At 36.3% G+C, this 16,050-nt stretch overlaps 1 protein-coding gene across 4 annotated transcripts in view; it reads right to left on the bottom strand.

Moving 5' to 3' along the window:
* LOC122404548 (calcitonin receptor-like) overlaps positions 1–16,050 on the bottom strand; it is a 160,254-nt gene that overhangs the window by 128,705 nt on the left and 15,499 nt on the right. For all 4 annotated transcript variants that reach the window (XM_043408596.1, XM_043408594.1, XM_043408597.1 and 1 more), the window contains exon 2: positions 12,651–12,724. Coding sequence is in view for 2 of the 4 variants with exons in the window: in XM_043408594.1 (XP_043264529.1) it covers positions 12,651–12,668 (18 nt within the window). In the remaining 2 variants the exon portion in view is untranslated. The remainder of the gene's footprint in view (positions 1–12,650; positions 12,725–16,050) is intronic.

The following is a 16,050-nucleotide window of genomic DNA, read 5'->3' as shown; positions in this document are numbered from 1 at the left end:
ATTCCGCGAGCTCCGCGGAGACTTAACAAAGACCGAGCCCGTGAATACCAAACAGGAGAACTGAAGCGTCTAGTTTTCTATTTTACATATTGCTTCAGACAATCGTGACCGAAGGCGATATTTACGATTCGTGTTTTATTAATGTTGAGGGTAACGTCGCGTCGCTGCCGTCCGTGCGAACGCATCACGGCCTCGGTAATTGAATAACATTTACTCCAGCGATTTCCATGACAAACAATCTTCGCGATGGGCGCACGCTAGAAGGATCAAAGGACCAAGACCAAAGAGCTCGTTGCGTCTGAAAGGAAAATTCTCTGCCGCGAACAGAAGATTCAGCCTATGGCCAAAACAATATCCGCGCCTTGACATTAACACGGCTCCCTCGCCCCTATTCCTCAGGGTTCATTTAAGATCAATTGCGATCGTGTTGACGAGTCAATCCGAAGATTGATGAAGATCAATGCCGATCGTTTCGAGGGAAATTTCTGATACGGCGTTCGCATTACAAAGTAAAATTATGTCCGTAAAACGGCACTTTGCTCTTTCCGACGGGCCCTTTTTCAACGTCATTTTCGCCAGAATAGTTTCTTTCGTCGCGTGCTTCAATCTTCGTCGGAGTCTTGGACAGTATAAATCTGTAGATCGTTTGTACGAACTACGTTGTTTCCTCTCTTGTAATTACCAAGCATATTTAATAGAAAATTTAAACAGTAAGTATTTTCAGACATTTTTTTAATTAATATTAGGTTACGCAAATTTTAATTTGAAGATTAAGCTGCATCTACTTCCTCGTTTTGATAATTTCAGGATTTCCTGACTCTTTGTTCTTCTCATGACTTTCCATTTTAATTAAAAACCATATCGCATAAAGATTCTGAATATTGTGCACATTACGCGAACGAGGATTGGAAACGTCTGGTTGGCTTTCCACTTTTGAGAAGGGCAGTTTACTACCTCGCGAAAGAATATCATTTTGTTAATGTAATCGAGACGATCAGCATTTAAATTCAAAATTTCAATCTCTATACGAAAAAGGACCGACAAGAAGATATTCGATGGAAACGAAATTCGTACAAGTTCATTATATTTACTGTTCGAGAAGTACTATTCTGTATTTTTGAACATTAACGTCTCGATGGGAACGTGCGGGAAACTAGGTTGAGATATCGAGAATTGCTCGGTTTATTCTCTGCTCTAAAGATATCGCGTATTATTTTTCTAGCTCGGTTGATAGCGCGATCTAAAGTGCAGTTTATGCACAAGCGACGTAATAAGAGACGGAAAGCCCGATATCAGCAGAACTTTAAAAAGTTCTTTGTTGCGACGTCGCTCGTAGAACATCATTGTTACCGAAACTGGGAGAAAAACGGCAAATGACATCCGTTCGAGACACCATTGGTGGACCGAGGTTACATCATCGATCCTTGGACTACAAAAAATTAAGCCACCAAATTTTCCATGCAATACAAGAATTCGAGCGTCAATTTACGACTCGTCGATCGGAAAAATAATCTCGCGATTTACTGCTAAAAGTGAAAACTTCCAACTCGACCTATCCATCGTTTCATACTTGGATTTAACACTTCCATTTCATCGAAACCATCAAATTCCCAATATTAATAGGATCGAAAGATTATAGGAATGTAATAAATTTTATACACCCCTTATAGAAACATAACAGAAAAATTAATGAATCAAATAAGATTTGAATTAATCTGGCATTAGATAAATTCTTATGTGATTCGTTTTTTAAGTTTGGTAAGAAATAACTAACACACTTTTCTCCGATATGCATAATTGTCGTAATAAAAATTAACGTTCGATCGTAATCCAGGTATGTTCCAATATTATTCCATTCCTCTCAATGTTATCTTTCTCAATTTTTTTTTTTTTTTTTTTTTAATGAAAGCACTATCAGTGTCTCGGGGAAGAATTCCATTACGGAAGGCGATCAATTTCATCATTCCATTCTACCCCTCTTTATCCGGAAGCATCTCAGATACTCGATAACTATACATATTCTCATAGCTTTTAGTATTCCTTATCTTTATTCAAATTCCATTGCTGTTTTAGTTTTTAATTTTGTCCACGTTCTACGAACCGTTGATTGCTTTTCCACTGTTCCCTTTTTCTCCAAAGATTAAATTCTTTTAAAAACTCTGACAAAAGAAACTCGTTTCTTGCACCGAGTGTCAAACGATAATTGCCAGGAACGGCATTTTTTGTTAGCACTTTCGTTAACAACGAGACGCTATGGTATAAGTACAATAAAAACAAAAAAACAAATTAAATACTTTTGTTCCGCTATCGATTCAAAAATTAATTAAAAATTCTTTAAATTGACCTGGATCCACCGATAGTTTTTACGCCGACTTTTTTTCTCCGGTTTGAATTTTTCAACGATAAAAACAGACCGCGAATGGTCTTGGCGCGAGATAGAAGTTGAAAATTTTTTGGTCGAACCTCGCAGCTTCAACGGTTCGAAACTTTCCTGATGGAAAGTTAAATTTTTTCGATCGTGCAGAACTTTAACGCGGTGCGATCATATTTAATCTGCAACTTCGATTTTAGAAACTTATCGAACAGTTCAACTTCTAAATGAATGGGATTTATCGCCTATCCGAGCGTTCGAAAAATATTTTCGCTCAGAGACGCGATCGGTGCGTTAAAAATATAAAATAAATAAAACAAAGGAAGATGCCAGACTGCCTGAAATCCATCACACGCGGCCCGACAACCAAAATATAACCTTTCTTTCGGTAGAGAAACTGAAATTTTGAGACACTCGACAAGGATACTGGTTAACCACTGGAGGAGATGTCTCAAGTATCTTATTACATTTCTTGCACCAAATACGTAGAACCGCTTTTTCTGGTGACGCGGGCAGGAGTTCCACGTGTCCCTTGCAATTGGTCTTCGCTAGATATCAACTCATAAAGCGCATGAGTTTAGATACGGACGAGGTATAGAATAGGCGTTGCATGTAATGCTTTTTCTCCGTTTTTCAACAAGGTTAAACCCCAAAAAAAAGTATGGTCGAAATTACTCCAACGTGCTGAACTACTAATTGTAATAATATCAAGTTATAAAAACTGCTTTACACCACTTTAAAAGCTACAGTTCTTAGCCTTAAGTGACGAATACGACTAATTTTTTCATTACCATCGACAAGCACTCTATTACGGTTGAAAACCGGTTCAGAATATTAAAGTTTACGGCTTCAAATGGTTCTTTTGAGAAGAGCAGTAAAAATATCTTTCGACGTAATTTCTCATCCAGGATTATCATGTGAATGACAAATTGCGCGTATCGCGGTAAAAGAGTGTCGCCTTTAAACGCTATAGAATAACCAGGGCAGGCTCAAATGTTCGTGACGTGATTCCGTTAGCATAAAATATTGCAACACCCGCATTGGATAGTCCAAGAACCGAAAACGTTCTCGAGGTGGAAGAAATTTCGTTTGAAAACCGGAACACGCGCTCCAAGAACTACAATTTTATTTCAAATGCAAGCAATATCTGTCCCGCGACCCGAACTTCGTACATCTGTCTCGGAGTACGCGAAAACAGAAGGAAAATTTTTAAATCATTTGTCCGACAGAATCAACGTCCCTCTTCGAACATTTTATCGCCAAGAACAATAGTGAATTCGTTTCACGGGATAATTTAAAACTCATTTCCGGGCTCGCCGAGGCATTCCTCAAGCATGTAAATATGGACGATGAAAAATCACATAAGTTACTTCGTTGTGTAAAAATTGTCGTTCGCAAACGACATGAAACGTTTGGAATCACGATATTAATGATATTCGCAAATATCAAACGAACTTTGGTAGCGATACTCGCGTTTGCATTCAGTTATACGTATAATTTTACACGTTGATAAAGAACGTACAAATTCATTGTTGCCTTGCGCGAATAATGTATAATATAAAATCGTCCAAAGGAAAATCGTATTTGAAATTTCAATGCACGATATCGCGATTCTGATATTTATCGCGACTATTATTTTAGCGCCATTTTAACTTTACGACTTTTCTTATAATATATGTACGTACAATGAATTTTCAAACTTCACACTTCTATTCTTATTGTTTGTTTTCTGAGAAAAATATGTAGTCTGCCTTGATTATCACGACCGGTCTGATCCATAAATTGTTTATTTAATTGCAAATTAATTTAAATTTAAATACAGGGTATTTGCGTAATTAGTAGACAGTACTTTTTCTTAAACAGTTGTTTTCTCTGGAACTAACTACGGCTAACATCGATTTGGAACAAATTTTGGAAAGAGTGTCACAAGTATTAAACAAACGAACGGATGAAGTAAATAATAAATCCTTCGAAAAGAATAAATTTCAACCTTATAAATTCATCGAAAATCCTACTCGAAAAAGAAAAGAAAATTGAATCAGTGTAAATTAATTAGCAAGGAGAATGTAAAATGTCTCATTTTAGCGACTTTCTATCGTTAATAATGAATTAAAGTTTTCGCTGTTATACACGGAATGGAAAAACTTTTCACATTGAAAATCGTGACATGAAAGCTCCCGGTGAAATAAATTATATCATGAGTTACAACTGTAATGTATCCATCCTTACTTTTGCGCAGCTGTTCGTCTACAATGTTTCATCCGACATCTGCATCACTTATACATATGTACTTGTAAAATGCAGTCGTCCACGCTCCACGATCCCTCCCTGTTCCTCTGAAACCTTCCTCACTCCTATTCCCAATATCGCAGTTGCAACTCATCCTAGATTTATACCAATCGCTGTGTCGATCGAAACTTTGTACAAAATTGATTTCAATACTAGCCAAATCGAATAATAAATTACTAAACTCGGTTAACCTGTTTCAACAGATCCCAAAAAAGGAGTACATGTATACTGTAAATGTAATGACGCTTTGATGCTTCCTTTTTTGTAATAATGAAAAGCAGCGAACAAGAGACTTAATATTAACTGTAAAAGGGAGGAAATTTTCATACGTACGTAAGTAAGTAAATGCCAGTCCCAAAAAGTACCGTTGAATATAAAATATTCAAACGTTTTTTGTGTATTATATTGAATAAATAAAAACTTCATTGGCAATTTACGAAATTGAGATTCCCTGAGAACGTAATTTTGTTACCGTTCCAAGCTCCCAAGGGAAATGTACGTAGATTGAAAATTAAAATATGGCCTGCACATACATACGTGTATGATCGTCGCTGTATGTAGCAATCACACCAACAAGAAGCACAAACTAGACGACTGTCGACGAAATCGAACCTTCGTGAAACGACTCGTGAAATGCAATCGAATTTCCTGCAAGAACGCCCGGCTTGATATTCCATGCGACACGTGACGGAAGTGAAAAATCAGATTATCGAGACATACCGTGGTTTCGCGACAGCTAATAAAAAATGCGAGCGGAATTATAATTTTAACTAAAAAGTACCTTTAAATCCGAGCCGTTGAATTTATTTCCAACGCGAACAGATCGCATATATGGGAGGAACGAAAGTAATACTTTTATTCATAGGCAACTGACTTGCATAGCGTGTGCAATAAATTATGCGCATAAACCTCGGAAGAAAATTTAGTGTACAGAGTAAATCGTAAAGGAAGCTGCTTTTTTTTAACAGACGTGACGCATGATTTCTTTACACCCTATATGTTATTTACCGATTGCAAAATTAATTTCAGGATTGTACTACAATTTTTTCACGATCCTACAGTCAAATAAATAATATTACCTTTGTTAATGACAATTACTATCGAATTTATTAAATTCCCAGTTTCGAACTCATTTATTAAACGTAGTTTATGAATAAAAAAGAAAAATAAGATTTTAATATCTATAGTAGAATGAATGAAGGAGGTTCAGTGACTGATGGTTTACAGCCTAACCTAGATCACAATGTCAGTAATGAGACAACTAAGAACATGTATTGAAGACCAACGCAGTAGTTACTTTGAACACTTCCTGCGAAGACAATGGTATAACACAAAGAGTCTGGTAACTCGAAGACAAAGCGAAATAGGACAGACTTTATAGTAACTTCTGAATCGACGGCTTACATTATATTAGACACTGTACATGGAATACACGACTTTCAAAAGAACAGAAGTTCGAAACGAGCCTGTCTATCGATAAGAAGACGTCCAATTTATCACACGTAGCTTTAAACAGTGATGATTAGACCGCGAATACGTTTGCACGTAAGATATGCAAAGAACATATGATACTTATGCATGTAAAATATGCATATATGCACAAAAAATATGATAAATATGCAAGCAACTTGCAATATATGTATTATAGAACATTATTCAAACTATGGTCACGCGTCTTTTTACTCCGTTGTGTATTTATCAACGAGTAGCCAATCCAAAATTATAAAATCTTAACCAAATATTATTCACTTTACGTTACAAAACGTATAATTTTGATAACTAAAAAATAAAAAAAAAAAAATTGATTTTTACCTCGTACAACGAAACATTTATAGTACACAAGAGCGATATAAGACTTGACTATGCCATTTTCCATATTCGGAATTTTTATAAATAGGAACAGTTAACGCTAAAAATAATCTTGACGAGAGCCGTAGAAACTCTGAATGCTGCGCCACACGATGAAACTTTGAACATGAATAATAACTGGAGGAACACTCATAATACATTCATCGCGACGACAATATTTCGAACACCGTTCAAACTTTAATTGTTCGTCTCGCGTTGTATTTTTACAAATTGACGTATTTTAAAATCCATCGACCGGTAAATCGTTCGACCGCGAGGTCAAAAATAATAGTGCTGACGCAATATGAGCAAAAACAGTACGGACGAAGTTGAGATACGCGTCATAGGTTCAAGTACATACATACATACATACATACATACATACATACATACATACGAAGATTTATCCGAACGACGCGACGGCTCGTGCTTTACTCGAGAGACCAGTGTCGATATTTTTCGGTACGATGATACGTCCATGTTTCGGAAGTTTTGCGTCAAACCAAAGAAATTCTATCAACTTTTGTTATTTATTACCTAAAGTTAGAATCTAAGACGGAATAAAGTTGTCAAAGAAAATCTACTTCACCCGAATCGATCTATCTGTGCGTGTCTTGAATGCAGAAACGATAATAATTTTTAGGATAATAGGCAAAAACAGAGTTGCGAATACACAAACAAAACTGTTACTACTTTCATTCTGTGCTGTTGAAAGTATACGGAATAACGTACGAAATCTATAATAATTGATCTGCTTTAAAGTATTGGATAATGTGAACGAATCATTCCTGTCATTTATCTACATTAAATGTCGTATGTGATTCCTGCACGATTGTGCTTCGCCTTGCTTCAAATCCAGAAACTGAATATGTATTATCAAGACGAACGTGTCTATATTAAACGAATGGAATATGTTGGACCAATTGCGCGACCTCCAAGCATGCAATTCGATCCTGAGATCCGAATCCACTCGAGCATCGCTTATGAGGTCATCTAAAATTTATGATTCGTCCAAGTCTCTTGAGGGCATTCAAATGCATCAGCGTTCCGAATAAGCTCGCCATCGGATCAGTACTTACATATTGCGTGAAATCTTTTTCAATATACATATTCTGACGCATTGAAAACGAGAGAGTCCCGACGAATGAATTCGCATTTACCGTATCTCTGCAATCTCCTTCGCGCGTTAAGGAACGCCTTCGATCTCATCGATAAAATACACTTACAGCCTTAAAAAGCAATCCATCCCTAAACATTTTGAGATCGATTGAATTTAGAATATCATACCAGTTAAATATACCACTTGAATATTGACCAAACTGTAATCGAATCAAACTTAATTAGTTACTCGAGTCCACTTCTCTGACTGTGAATTACGTCAGGCATGATTCTACATGATTTCTACGTGTCAAGAACGCAAGCTTGCCTGTTTGTTCGAGCAACACGGACCCTATGCACGCTAATTTACACTTTAAGACGAGACACACGGTTTAAGATAGCCACCGCGACCCACGAGCTCCTAGCAATTCCACTAGCAATCCATTATCCATTGTTCCAAGTACCCGTAACCTCCACTATTGATCGAACTGGACACCCGTGTCTCCCTAGTAGTTCGATTAAAGTAATACCCGCTTCCAAGTGATAAAATCTGACGATGAAAGTGAATGGGATAATATCACTCGGATTATTTTTAATCAGATATTATCAAAATCAGAAATATAATATAATAGTGTGAATTACGAGAAGCAGGCTACCTAAATATCCATAGAGTTAAGAGAAATACTATGATGTATGATAATAATATCCATTTGAATTACAACAGTTATCTACAGTACTGGTACAAGTATGTAAACGTTCTGTAGAACTTTCTCAAGTGTTCTTTCGCTCATTGCCGACGAAATGTACGTCTACAAGACCCAATTATTCTCCCTTGCGTATTCTCTGGGGTGGATGGTTGTTCGCGGTAAACATCATCTTTCAGTTTTCCCCTCGGAAAGAAATCGAGCAAAGTAAGAAGATCGTAGAAATGAGCCAGCGAACGTTGATTAGAACATTTCAATCTATACGTTGCTTTCGTAGATGATTAATTACACGATCAAGTTATTAATTATTAGTATTCGCCCCGGACAATCATACGCTATTAAATTACCGCGATAGGAAGCAAAGAAGTGACAACGCAAAGACTGTTCGGCCAATTAATCAACCACATAAATAATTATAGGCGAGGTAATGCAAATAGGTGTAAAATGCAAATATTAAAATTGTTACAGCTAGCTGGAATATCTGCGTTACTTACCGTCCTTGATACGTCGTTTGATACGATGCACTTTATTAATAGATCGACGAACTGCTCTCGATCGTGCAGAAAGTCCACGGATCCGAGGAAATTGCACGACCGGAGAAGAAGTTATTGTGACAAAAACTGATTTACGTTTACCACTCTCTTTCCTTAAATAAAACGCCAAAGTGCCAGAGCATGATTGTCACCCGATAACTTGCCGCGAAATATTTTCTAAATTGTCGTTCAACAATTTCATCGTGTTTGTAATTTTATTTTAATTTACTCGTAGACAAAGTTTGTTATATCTATCGCAACGAAGAAAATTAGTTTGCAAATAACTTGTTCGTCCGTAATCTTGAACAGTTTTAATTCAAAGTCGAGATTGATTTAAAGGAAAGACCAGCATTCCGCGAACAGAGCCCTTTAAAATGCTATAATTGCGCGAACGGCTCACGTTCGGTAGGTCTGCTTCAAACTATACGTTGCTTCTGTAGATGATTAATTACACGATCAAGTTATATTAGTATTCGCCCAAACAATCACACGCTATTAAATTACCATGACAGAAAGCCAAGAAACGACCGACGCGAAGACTACTCGGTCGATTAATCAAATGGGCAAATAATTACATGCCAGGTATGTGGAAATGCAAATATTGAAAATGCGATAATGTTTCAGAAAATCGTTAGTCGGTCGATATATCGAAAAATATCTGAGTTGCTTTACATCTATCTATTTTTCAATTACTTTTTATGGACGCGTTTCATTTCGGATGTATGTATTCCCTAGACCTCGAATCCTCAGCGCGTATACAAATGTATGTATGTACATATGTCTTTGCGCCACGATCAAAAAATATGTCTCCTTCCCGGACAATCTCGTATACGACAGCTGAATAATTTATAGAGTAATCCTCTGTTGGCCATTAAACTCACTGTCGCGGTTAAATAAAATTTCCAGATGGTGAAATGCTGTGGGATCGTGGCCGATCAAGCACAAATTTCGCTCTTGCGATGCACACAGCGCGGAAAATAGTTACATACGTGCATAGAAGAATCAACCGTTACCGAGAAAAATTGCATTTGGTTACTTTATGCTCTCGTGTCTTTCCTTCTTTTTAAGTTTAATCGCCTATGTGTTCCGGTTACCGATTGAACGTCGATGTCAAGTAAAAGAAACAAGTCAATAACAGCTCATTAACGCCGCGCGTAAAATATGTACTAAAAACAACGTTCGTTTTTAATGCTCGTCGAGGATAATCGCGACGGTACACGCGGGACAAATGCTTTTTGTTGTTGCTCGTGGAGCCGTGGACGATCGAGGAAAATCTACGAACGTATATCTCGTCGATGATCGATTTCTTTCTGCGCTTTATTGCAGTGGAAATAAAATGTTTTATATTTCTCGCCCGACAGCGTCTGCGAGCGTAACTCGATTAAGGGTAACGAAATGATTATCGAGTGGGAAAACGCTCTAGGGTGCGATAAAAGTCATATCTTCGACGAAAACGTTTTAATGCCAAGGTGAAGCGATATTCCGTCATCCGAACGTTTTCATCGATAATGGAATAGAATTAACGATCGGTTTCCAAACTAATGGATATTTGTTTACAGAATATTATTAGAAAATTAAATGGCTAATTGGAAACCTGATAGTGGAACAAATGAAATTATAAAATATCTCTGGCTCTGATAATCGTCCTAATTTTCTCAGATTCTCACGATTTATACGCAACAGAGTGGATATAATCCTGTGAAATTACGATCCTCTTAAAATTCTGAGACTTTAAGCTTAATAATAACAAGCTCGAACTTCTCTATTAGTGGTGAGAAACAAAATAAACATCCTCAGACAATATTCAACGTTCTATCTGTTCCTGTCAGTCTCAGAAAATACTCTAATAATAAGCTCCATGTATTTTCATAGATTGCTGTTAAAATAGATGGTGCTTGGATTATTTCAAAGATACGAGGACAGATGAAACTAAGAATATTTTCGCAAGATACGTATTAGAATGTATGGTTCTAAAAATATTTTTAAGTTATATGTAGCTGTCGTACGATTACAAATGTTAAAATACTAATTGTATATGTTATAATCTATTTCAAGTACAGGGAGTAACAGGAATAAAAACAAGCACAAGTGCTGTATTTACTACTGCGAGTAGGAATTTCTATAGAATTTCCTTTGTGACAATTAGTTTTACTCATTCAAACGAATAATAATTAAACAACAACTAGAGTCCGTCTCTACTTCATTGTATCCTTGAATCGAACTTGCGTTACAAACAGAGAAATATATTTCATCTCTCGTTTACACAATTATTATTTAAAATATTCGACCGATATCGAAAGACTTTTTAGATGTTTTGCAATTTCTAAATAACGAAACTGTTGATTAACATTTGCAATTTGCAGTTTACTTCTTAAGAATTTTCTTGCTTTATCGTTTCAACAATTTTGGTAACTTTTCAACAAGGATACAATTATTATCGCCCATGAGAAATTTCTTCGGTATCAAATGATCTGACATTCCTGACAGTGTCCATGTTCGCAGACTGCAGAGCAGTAAGGCTGGCTATAATTCGACGACATCGTAATTAATGGAACACACAGAGAATCGGTGAATCTCATTAATGTCAGTTGATGATCGACATCGATCATCGTCCAGCTACACCAACCCTTAATTTACGCACGGTATACGATCATGGCTCGAGGAAAATTGTTTTGAAAATGTGTGCGCTGAAAATGTTCTTTATTCATGAATATTTACTATAAAAAATGATCACTCTTTCGTTACCTTGAGAATATAGTGCATATAATATCTGTAAGTGCAGCCTCGCGAAATACAACAGATACGCGTGCGTTTACGAGATAGAAAATGAAATCATCTTAACGGATCGGAGATCATGAAAGATGCAAGCAGCGTGAGATTGATAGCCCAGCTTGTATTTATTGTATGTACTTAAACTTGGCGCTGGGAATCACGAATGAAGACGAATTTGCTTGTTAACATTACCTCTCGTGGATCTTGAAACGATTGCTCGCGTCTAGATTATTTTCATTCGAACCGTAGCGTAGGGCAGAATTTATTTCTCAAAGATGAACTCAACGATTGCTTCCGTACCAAGCCATCCCATAACTAATGCAAATTTCTTTTTACATAAGGTTGAAAAACAGTCTTTACAAAAATTCATATACCTTCGTTTAAAGTAATATTTGCAATAATACACTCGTTAATTTTCAGATGATCTGATAATTTAATTATGACGAATGTAAGATTCTTTTTATTAATAAAACTAATGTACAACGAACGAGTAGAATTTTTAAGAATTCTACTACTGAAAGATTATATTTAGATATTTTAAACTATTGAAGTTTTCGTTACGATCGTTCAATTCGAATGTTTTACATTTTTTGTCAATCATATCTCGTAGAATCAACGGTAAAATTTATCGCAACGTTACCCCAAAGCGAAAATTACAATATATCTATGTACGTATACATATAATCGGTGCTTCGATAACAATGTATCTCGAACTCGATGTCTTTACAAATTGTGTTAATTACTTGGTGTGAATTAACGCCTCGAATGCTGTGTCCACTGTGCACATAATTCATACATAACCACGACAACCAATAATGTTACGTACAGAAATTTTCACGCCTATTAATTAACTGTTGCTCTATTACTGTCATATCGGAGCACATCGATTTCAAGCTACTTTTCGAATTAGAAAGCTAATCTCTGAAACTGTCACAAACACGTTTATTTGAACTTTCTTGTCCCTTTGATCGAATTCTTCGAATTTTAAATATAAAGTTCAAGTGTTTGATGTATATGTAGACTAGTGTCACTCACCTCAGTCTGCATGTCCATGTTAACGATCGTTATTGAAACTACGAAAGATGTGATGACTGAAATCGCAGCAGGAACTGTAACAGAAAAACCATATAAACTCGTTAATGCGTGTAAGAAATATCTGTAAATGTTATTTTATCACTTTTTGTACTACATTTTTACTTTTGTATTTATACATGTTCAGGACGTTTAACGCGAGACAATTTATCATGTTAGTTTAGTAGACCCAATTTAATAGTTCAGGCTGTCGACAATAGGGACTATGAGAAAGGAGATCGATGGAAGCTGGTTTCATTTGTCACTCTTCAGGACTTTGTTCGTAACAACGTCCACCTGATGAAACGGAACAAAATCAATTGACTGTTCAAGGTTACTGACGTGCTATTTCTACCATACTACTGCTCAAGTTCTCTGTCTCCCAAACAGAAAAACAAATTATCATTGCGCAAACGCAGTTGCATTTGATTGATTCACAGTCAGAGAAGAGGCTTTGAACAGTCAGTTTATTTTTATTCCTCCTTCTATAGTAATCATTACTACCGACGATGTTATTTATTCGTCGAATCAATCGTTCGTAATTGAACATTACGTTCAACGATAAGTATTTGCGATATTTTAGAATCGATCTTCCTAATAAGGTTCCACGGTGGTGAAACATCCGAACAGCTTTTCAAATATAGCTTACGATTTATCAAGACGTTCGAAACATCCAATAAAACCATGGAATAAACGGATTCATTTTTTATTCCTCATAGTGTATATTTATCGAAAGCGTTACGTTCAAACTTTTTATACGCGGAGGATTCATAAAAAGAAATACGATTTATTTAACATAGTAAGTGCCAGATCAATGCGTGTAAAAAACTCCACTTGAGATGAAATTTTTCGAAAACTGACGTTTCATAACATGTGATTTCATCGAAGATGTATTCGGCACACAGGCGTATAAAGAAAAGTTTATGTACGCGTTCATCCTATCTATTTTTGTTTCTAACTTAGAAAAGCGTTTTAACGCGAACTATAAATAAATATTATACAATGTTTTAAGTCTCGCTGCTGAACGATGTGAACAATTTTTCAAACACAATAAGATAACAAAGGAACAGAATACACGATCAATCAGTTGTCCGACGAACACATAGCGTGAGTGCTCATGAAATTTAACGGACAGTCGACAGACGGATGGTGACGATCCGCTTTTAACCCTGAAATACATGCTCTTTGTTTCTGATGCAAAAAGGCAAGCCATTCGGATATTTACACTCGGTGCTACGTGAAACACTTCTATAATGTCCTGAGAGATTATTATTGTTCATTCTCTTGGAACGTGCAGCACTGAATTGCTAGACCGTTCTATGAAGATTGGTGGAAACTAATGTTGTGACTCCATACATGTAACTTAAAACTAGTCGTAATATTTATTTTTTTAGTTTTACCTTCACCGAGATTCGTGAATACCAGTTGTACTTGATTTATTTTATACCTCTCCTTAAGAGTATATTCATTTCCATTGGTCGAAAAAAGATACCTAATGTGATCATTCATCTCGATAAAAATAATAACTTTTAATATTTTTCTTAATTCATGTTAAAATAACGTCCATTCGAACAATTTAATCGCAAAAGATAGATATTTCATACTGAACGTCTAACGTTATTGTTTCGAACATAAAGTAGAAGGAAAGTTTACATAATACATATGTATGTATACTTCTATTGGCTCGCATTGGCCTCTTCCCTCTGCTAAACATTTTCGGTGCTACGAAAACATATGTACATTGTCACGTCGGCACAATTACAATCACATTACTGACATTAACGAATATGCATGACACTTGTTGGAATCATAGACGAGGTACGGAATTTAATTACCATTTAATGGAACTTTGTGTTGCCCCACCTGAAATACTCTTCTCGTAAAAAATCTGTAGTTTTAAGCGATCTCCTCGTTTAGCCATTTGAGTGCCACTCAATCCCAAGACCGATAAAACATTGAATTTAAACAAAATGAAAACTGCTAAACATCGAATTACACTTTTTAACATTTATTTCACAGTCTACGTGCAAATCCACTTCATTTCCAGTTTATTAAAACGATTCTGAACAAAATCATTCTGTCGATCTTGACCAAGTTGAATGTTCTCTGTCGATCGCGCCACTCTATTCAAGCGTAATGGTGACATTTTTTGCAATTACAATTCGCCGTTATGAAAGTGTTCCAGAGAAGTATAAATATACACGATCGGACGCGAAAATGATCCAACTTTAAAAACAATAAAGCACGATCAATATTTGGGGAAAAATATTTTGTTTAATTCGAAATACGGTTATCGAAAATGGTAACCATACACCGCAAAACAGCGAGCAATAGAGTCTGAGAATGAGTAGAGCACCACTTGGCCATCAGAAACAAGTAGAAATAGCGAGCAATGGACAGACGCGGCAGACAAACCGTATTCAATCGTTCGGATATCTGACAAATTTTCAAGTTCAATTATCTTGGAAAAGAAACATTATACGAAAGAATATTCATTCCACATTTTCCAAAACAGAATAAGCGTTTTGAATTTATAATTATTCACGGCGCTGTAAAACAGATGCATATCACTTATTTGTACTTTTGTACCGTATGTAAACTTTCTTCTTTTCTTTTCGGCGAATAAAGTCGAAACAAACGTTCGACTTATGTACCAATTCCCAAAGGAAACACGTGTCAACGTTCATGGATGAAAGACGAGCTGCTGTACGATTGCTATAACGCATCCAGGAACGTTCTACGATCTTCGATTTAGCGCGAAACAGTTTCGACAGAAGCGTTGCGGTCTTATACGCAGTATCTGGCTCTGTGCCAATTTCCGACGAATTAACCACAGAGCACAAGTTTCCAATACCAATCTGCCTCATTCATCAACAGCATAACTGAAACAGAACCTGGCGTCGGCGGGCTAAACATTTTTTTGAAACACGAATACCACCGATGTTTCGCATTGTGTTTCAATTTTCCACCAAAACCGATACCGGTCGCCACTCGATATGTTTCTCTCTTTTTCTCTTTCGTCATCGATAACTTTAACACGATGAAATATAATGTTTCGTATTCGGTGTCAAGAACCAACTTATAACATTTTTCTGCGCGGTCTATCGGTTTTTCTCGAAACGATAACAACGATTATTCACTCGGAGTAATATTTTCGCGCGAAAATAAAGGAACCTAGCGGCCAACAAAAAGCATTGTACGCAATTTTTACAAAAAATACAGTGCGCGTCGCAGTTTCGAATTATTTTTACACGTGACGTAAATCAGTGAACCAATTTGTACAAATTCAGACAATACCAACACCGATTTTTTGCAAAAATACATCTTCTATCGAAAACGTGAATTTTTCTCTAATAATTTGTCC

The sequence above is a fragment of the Colletes gigas genome, unplaced genomic scaffold (genome assembly GCF_013123115.1).
Source record: "Colletes gigas isolate AHSC1104 unplaced genomic scaffold, ASM1312311v1 Colletes_gigas_Sc00003, whole genome shotgun sequence".
Lineage (NCBI taxonomy): Eukaryota > Metazoa > Arthropoda > Insecta > Hymenoptera > Colletidae > Colletes > Colletes gigas.
The sequence above is the reverse complement of the archived record's forward strand: the minus strand, read 5'-3'. Positions and strand labels throughout refer to the sequence as shown.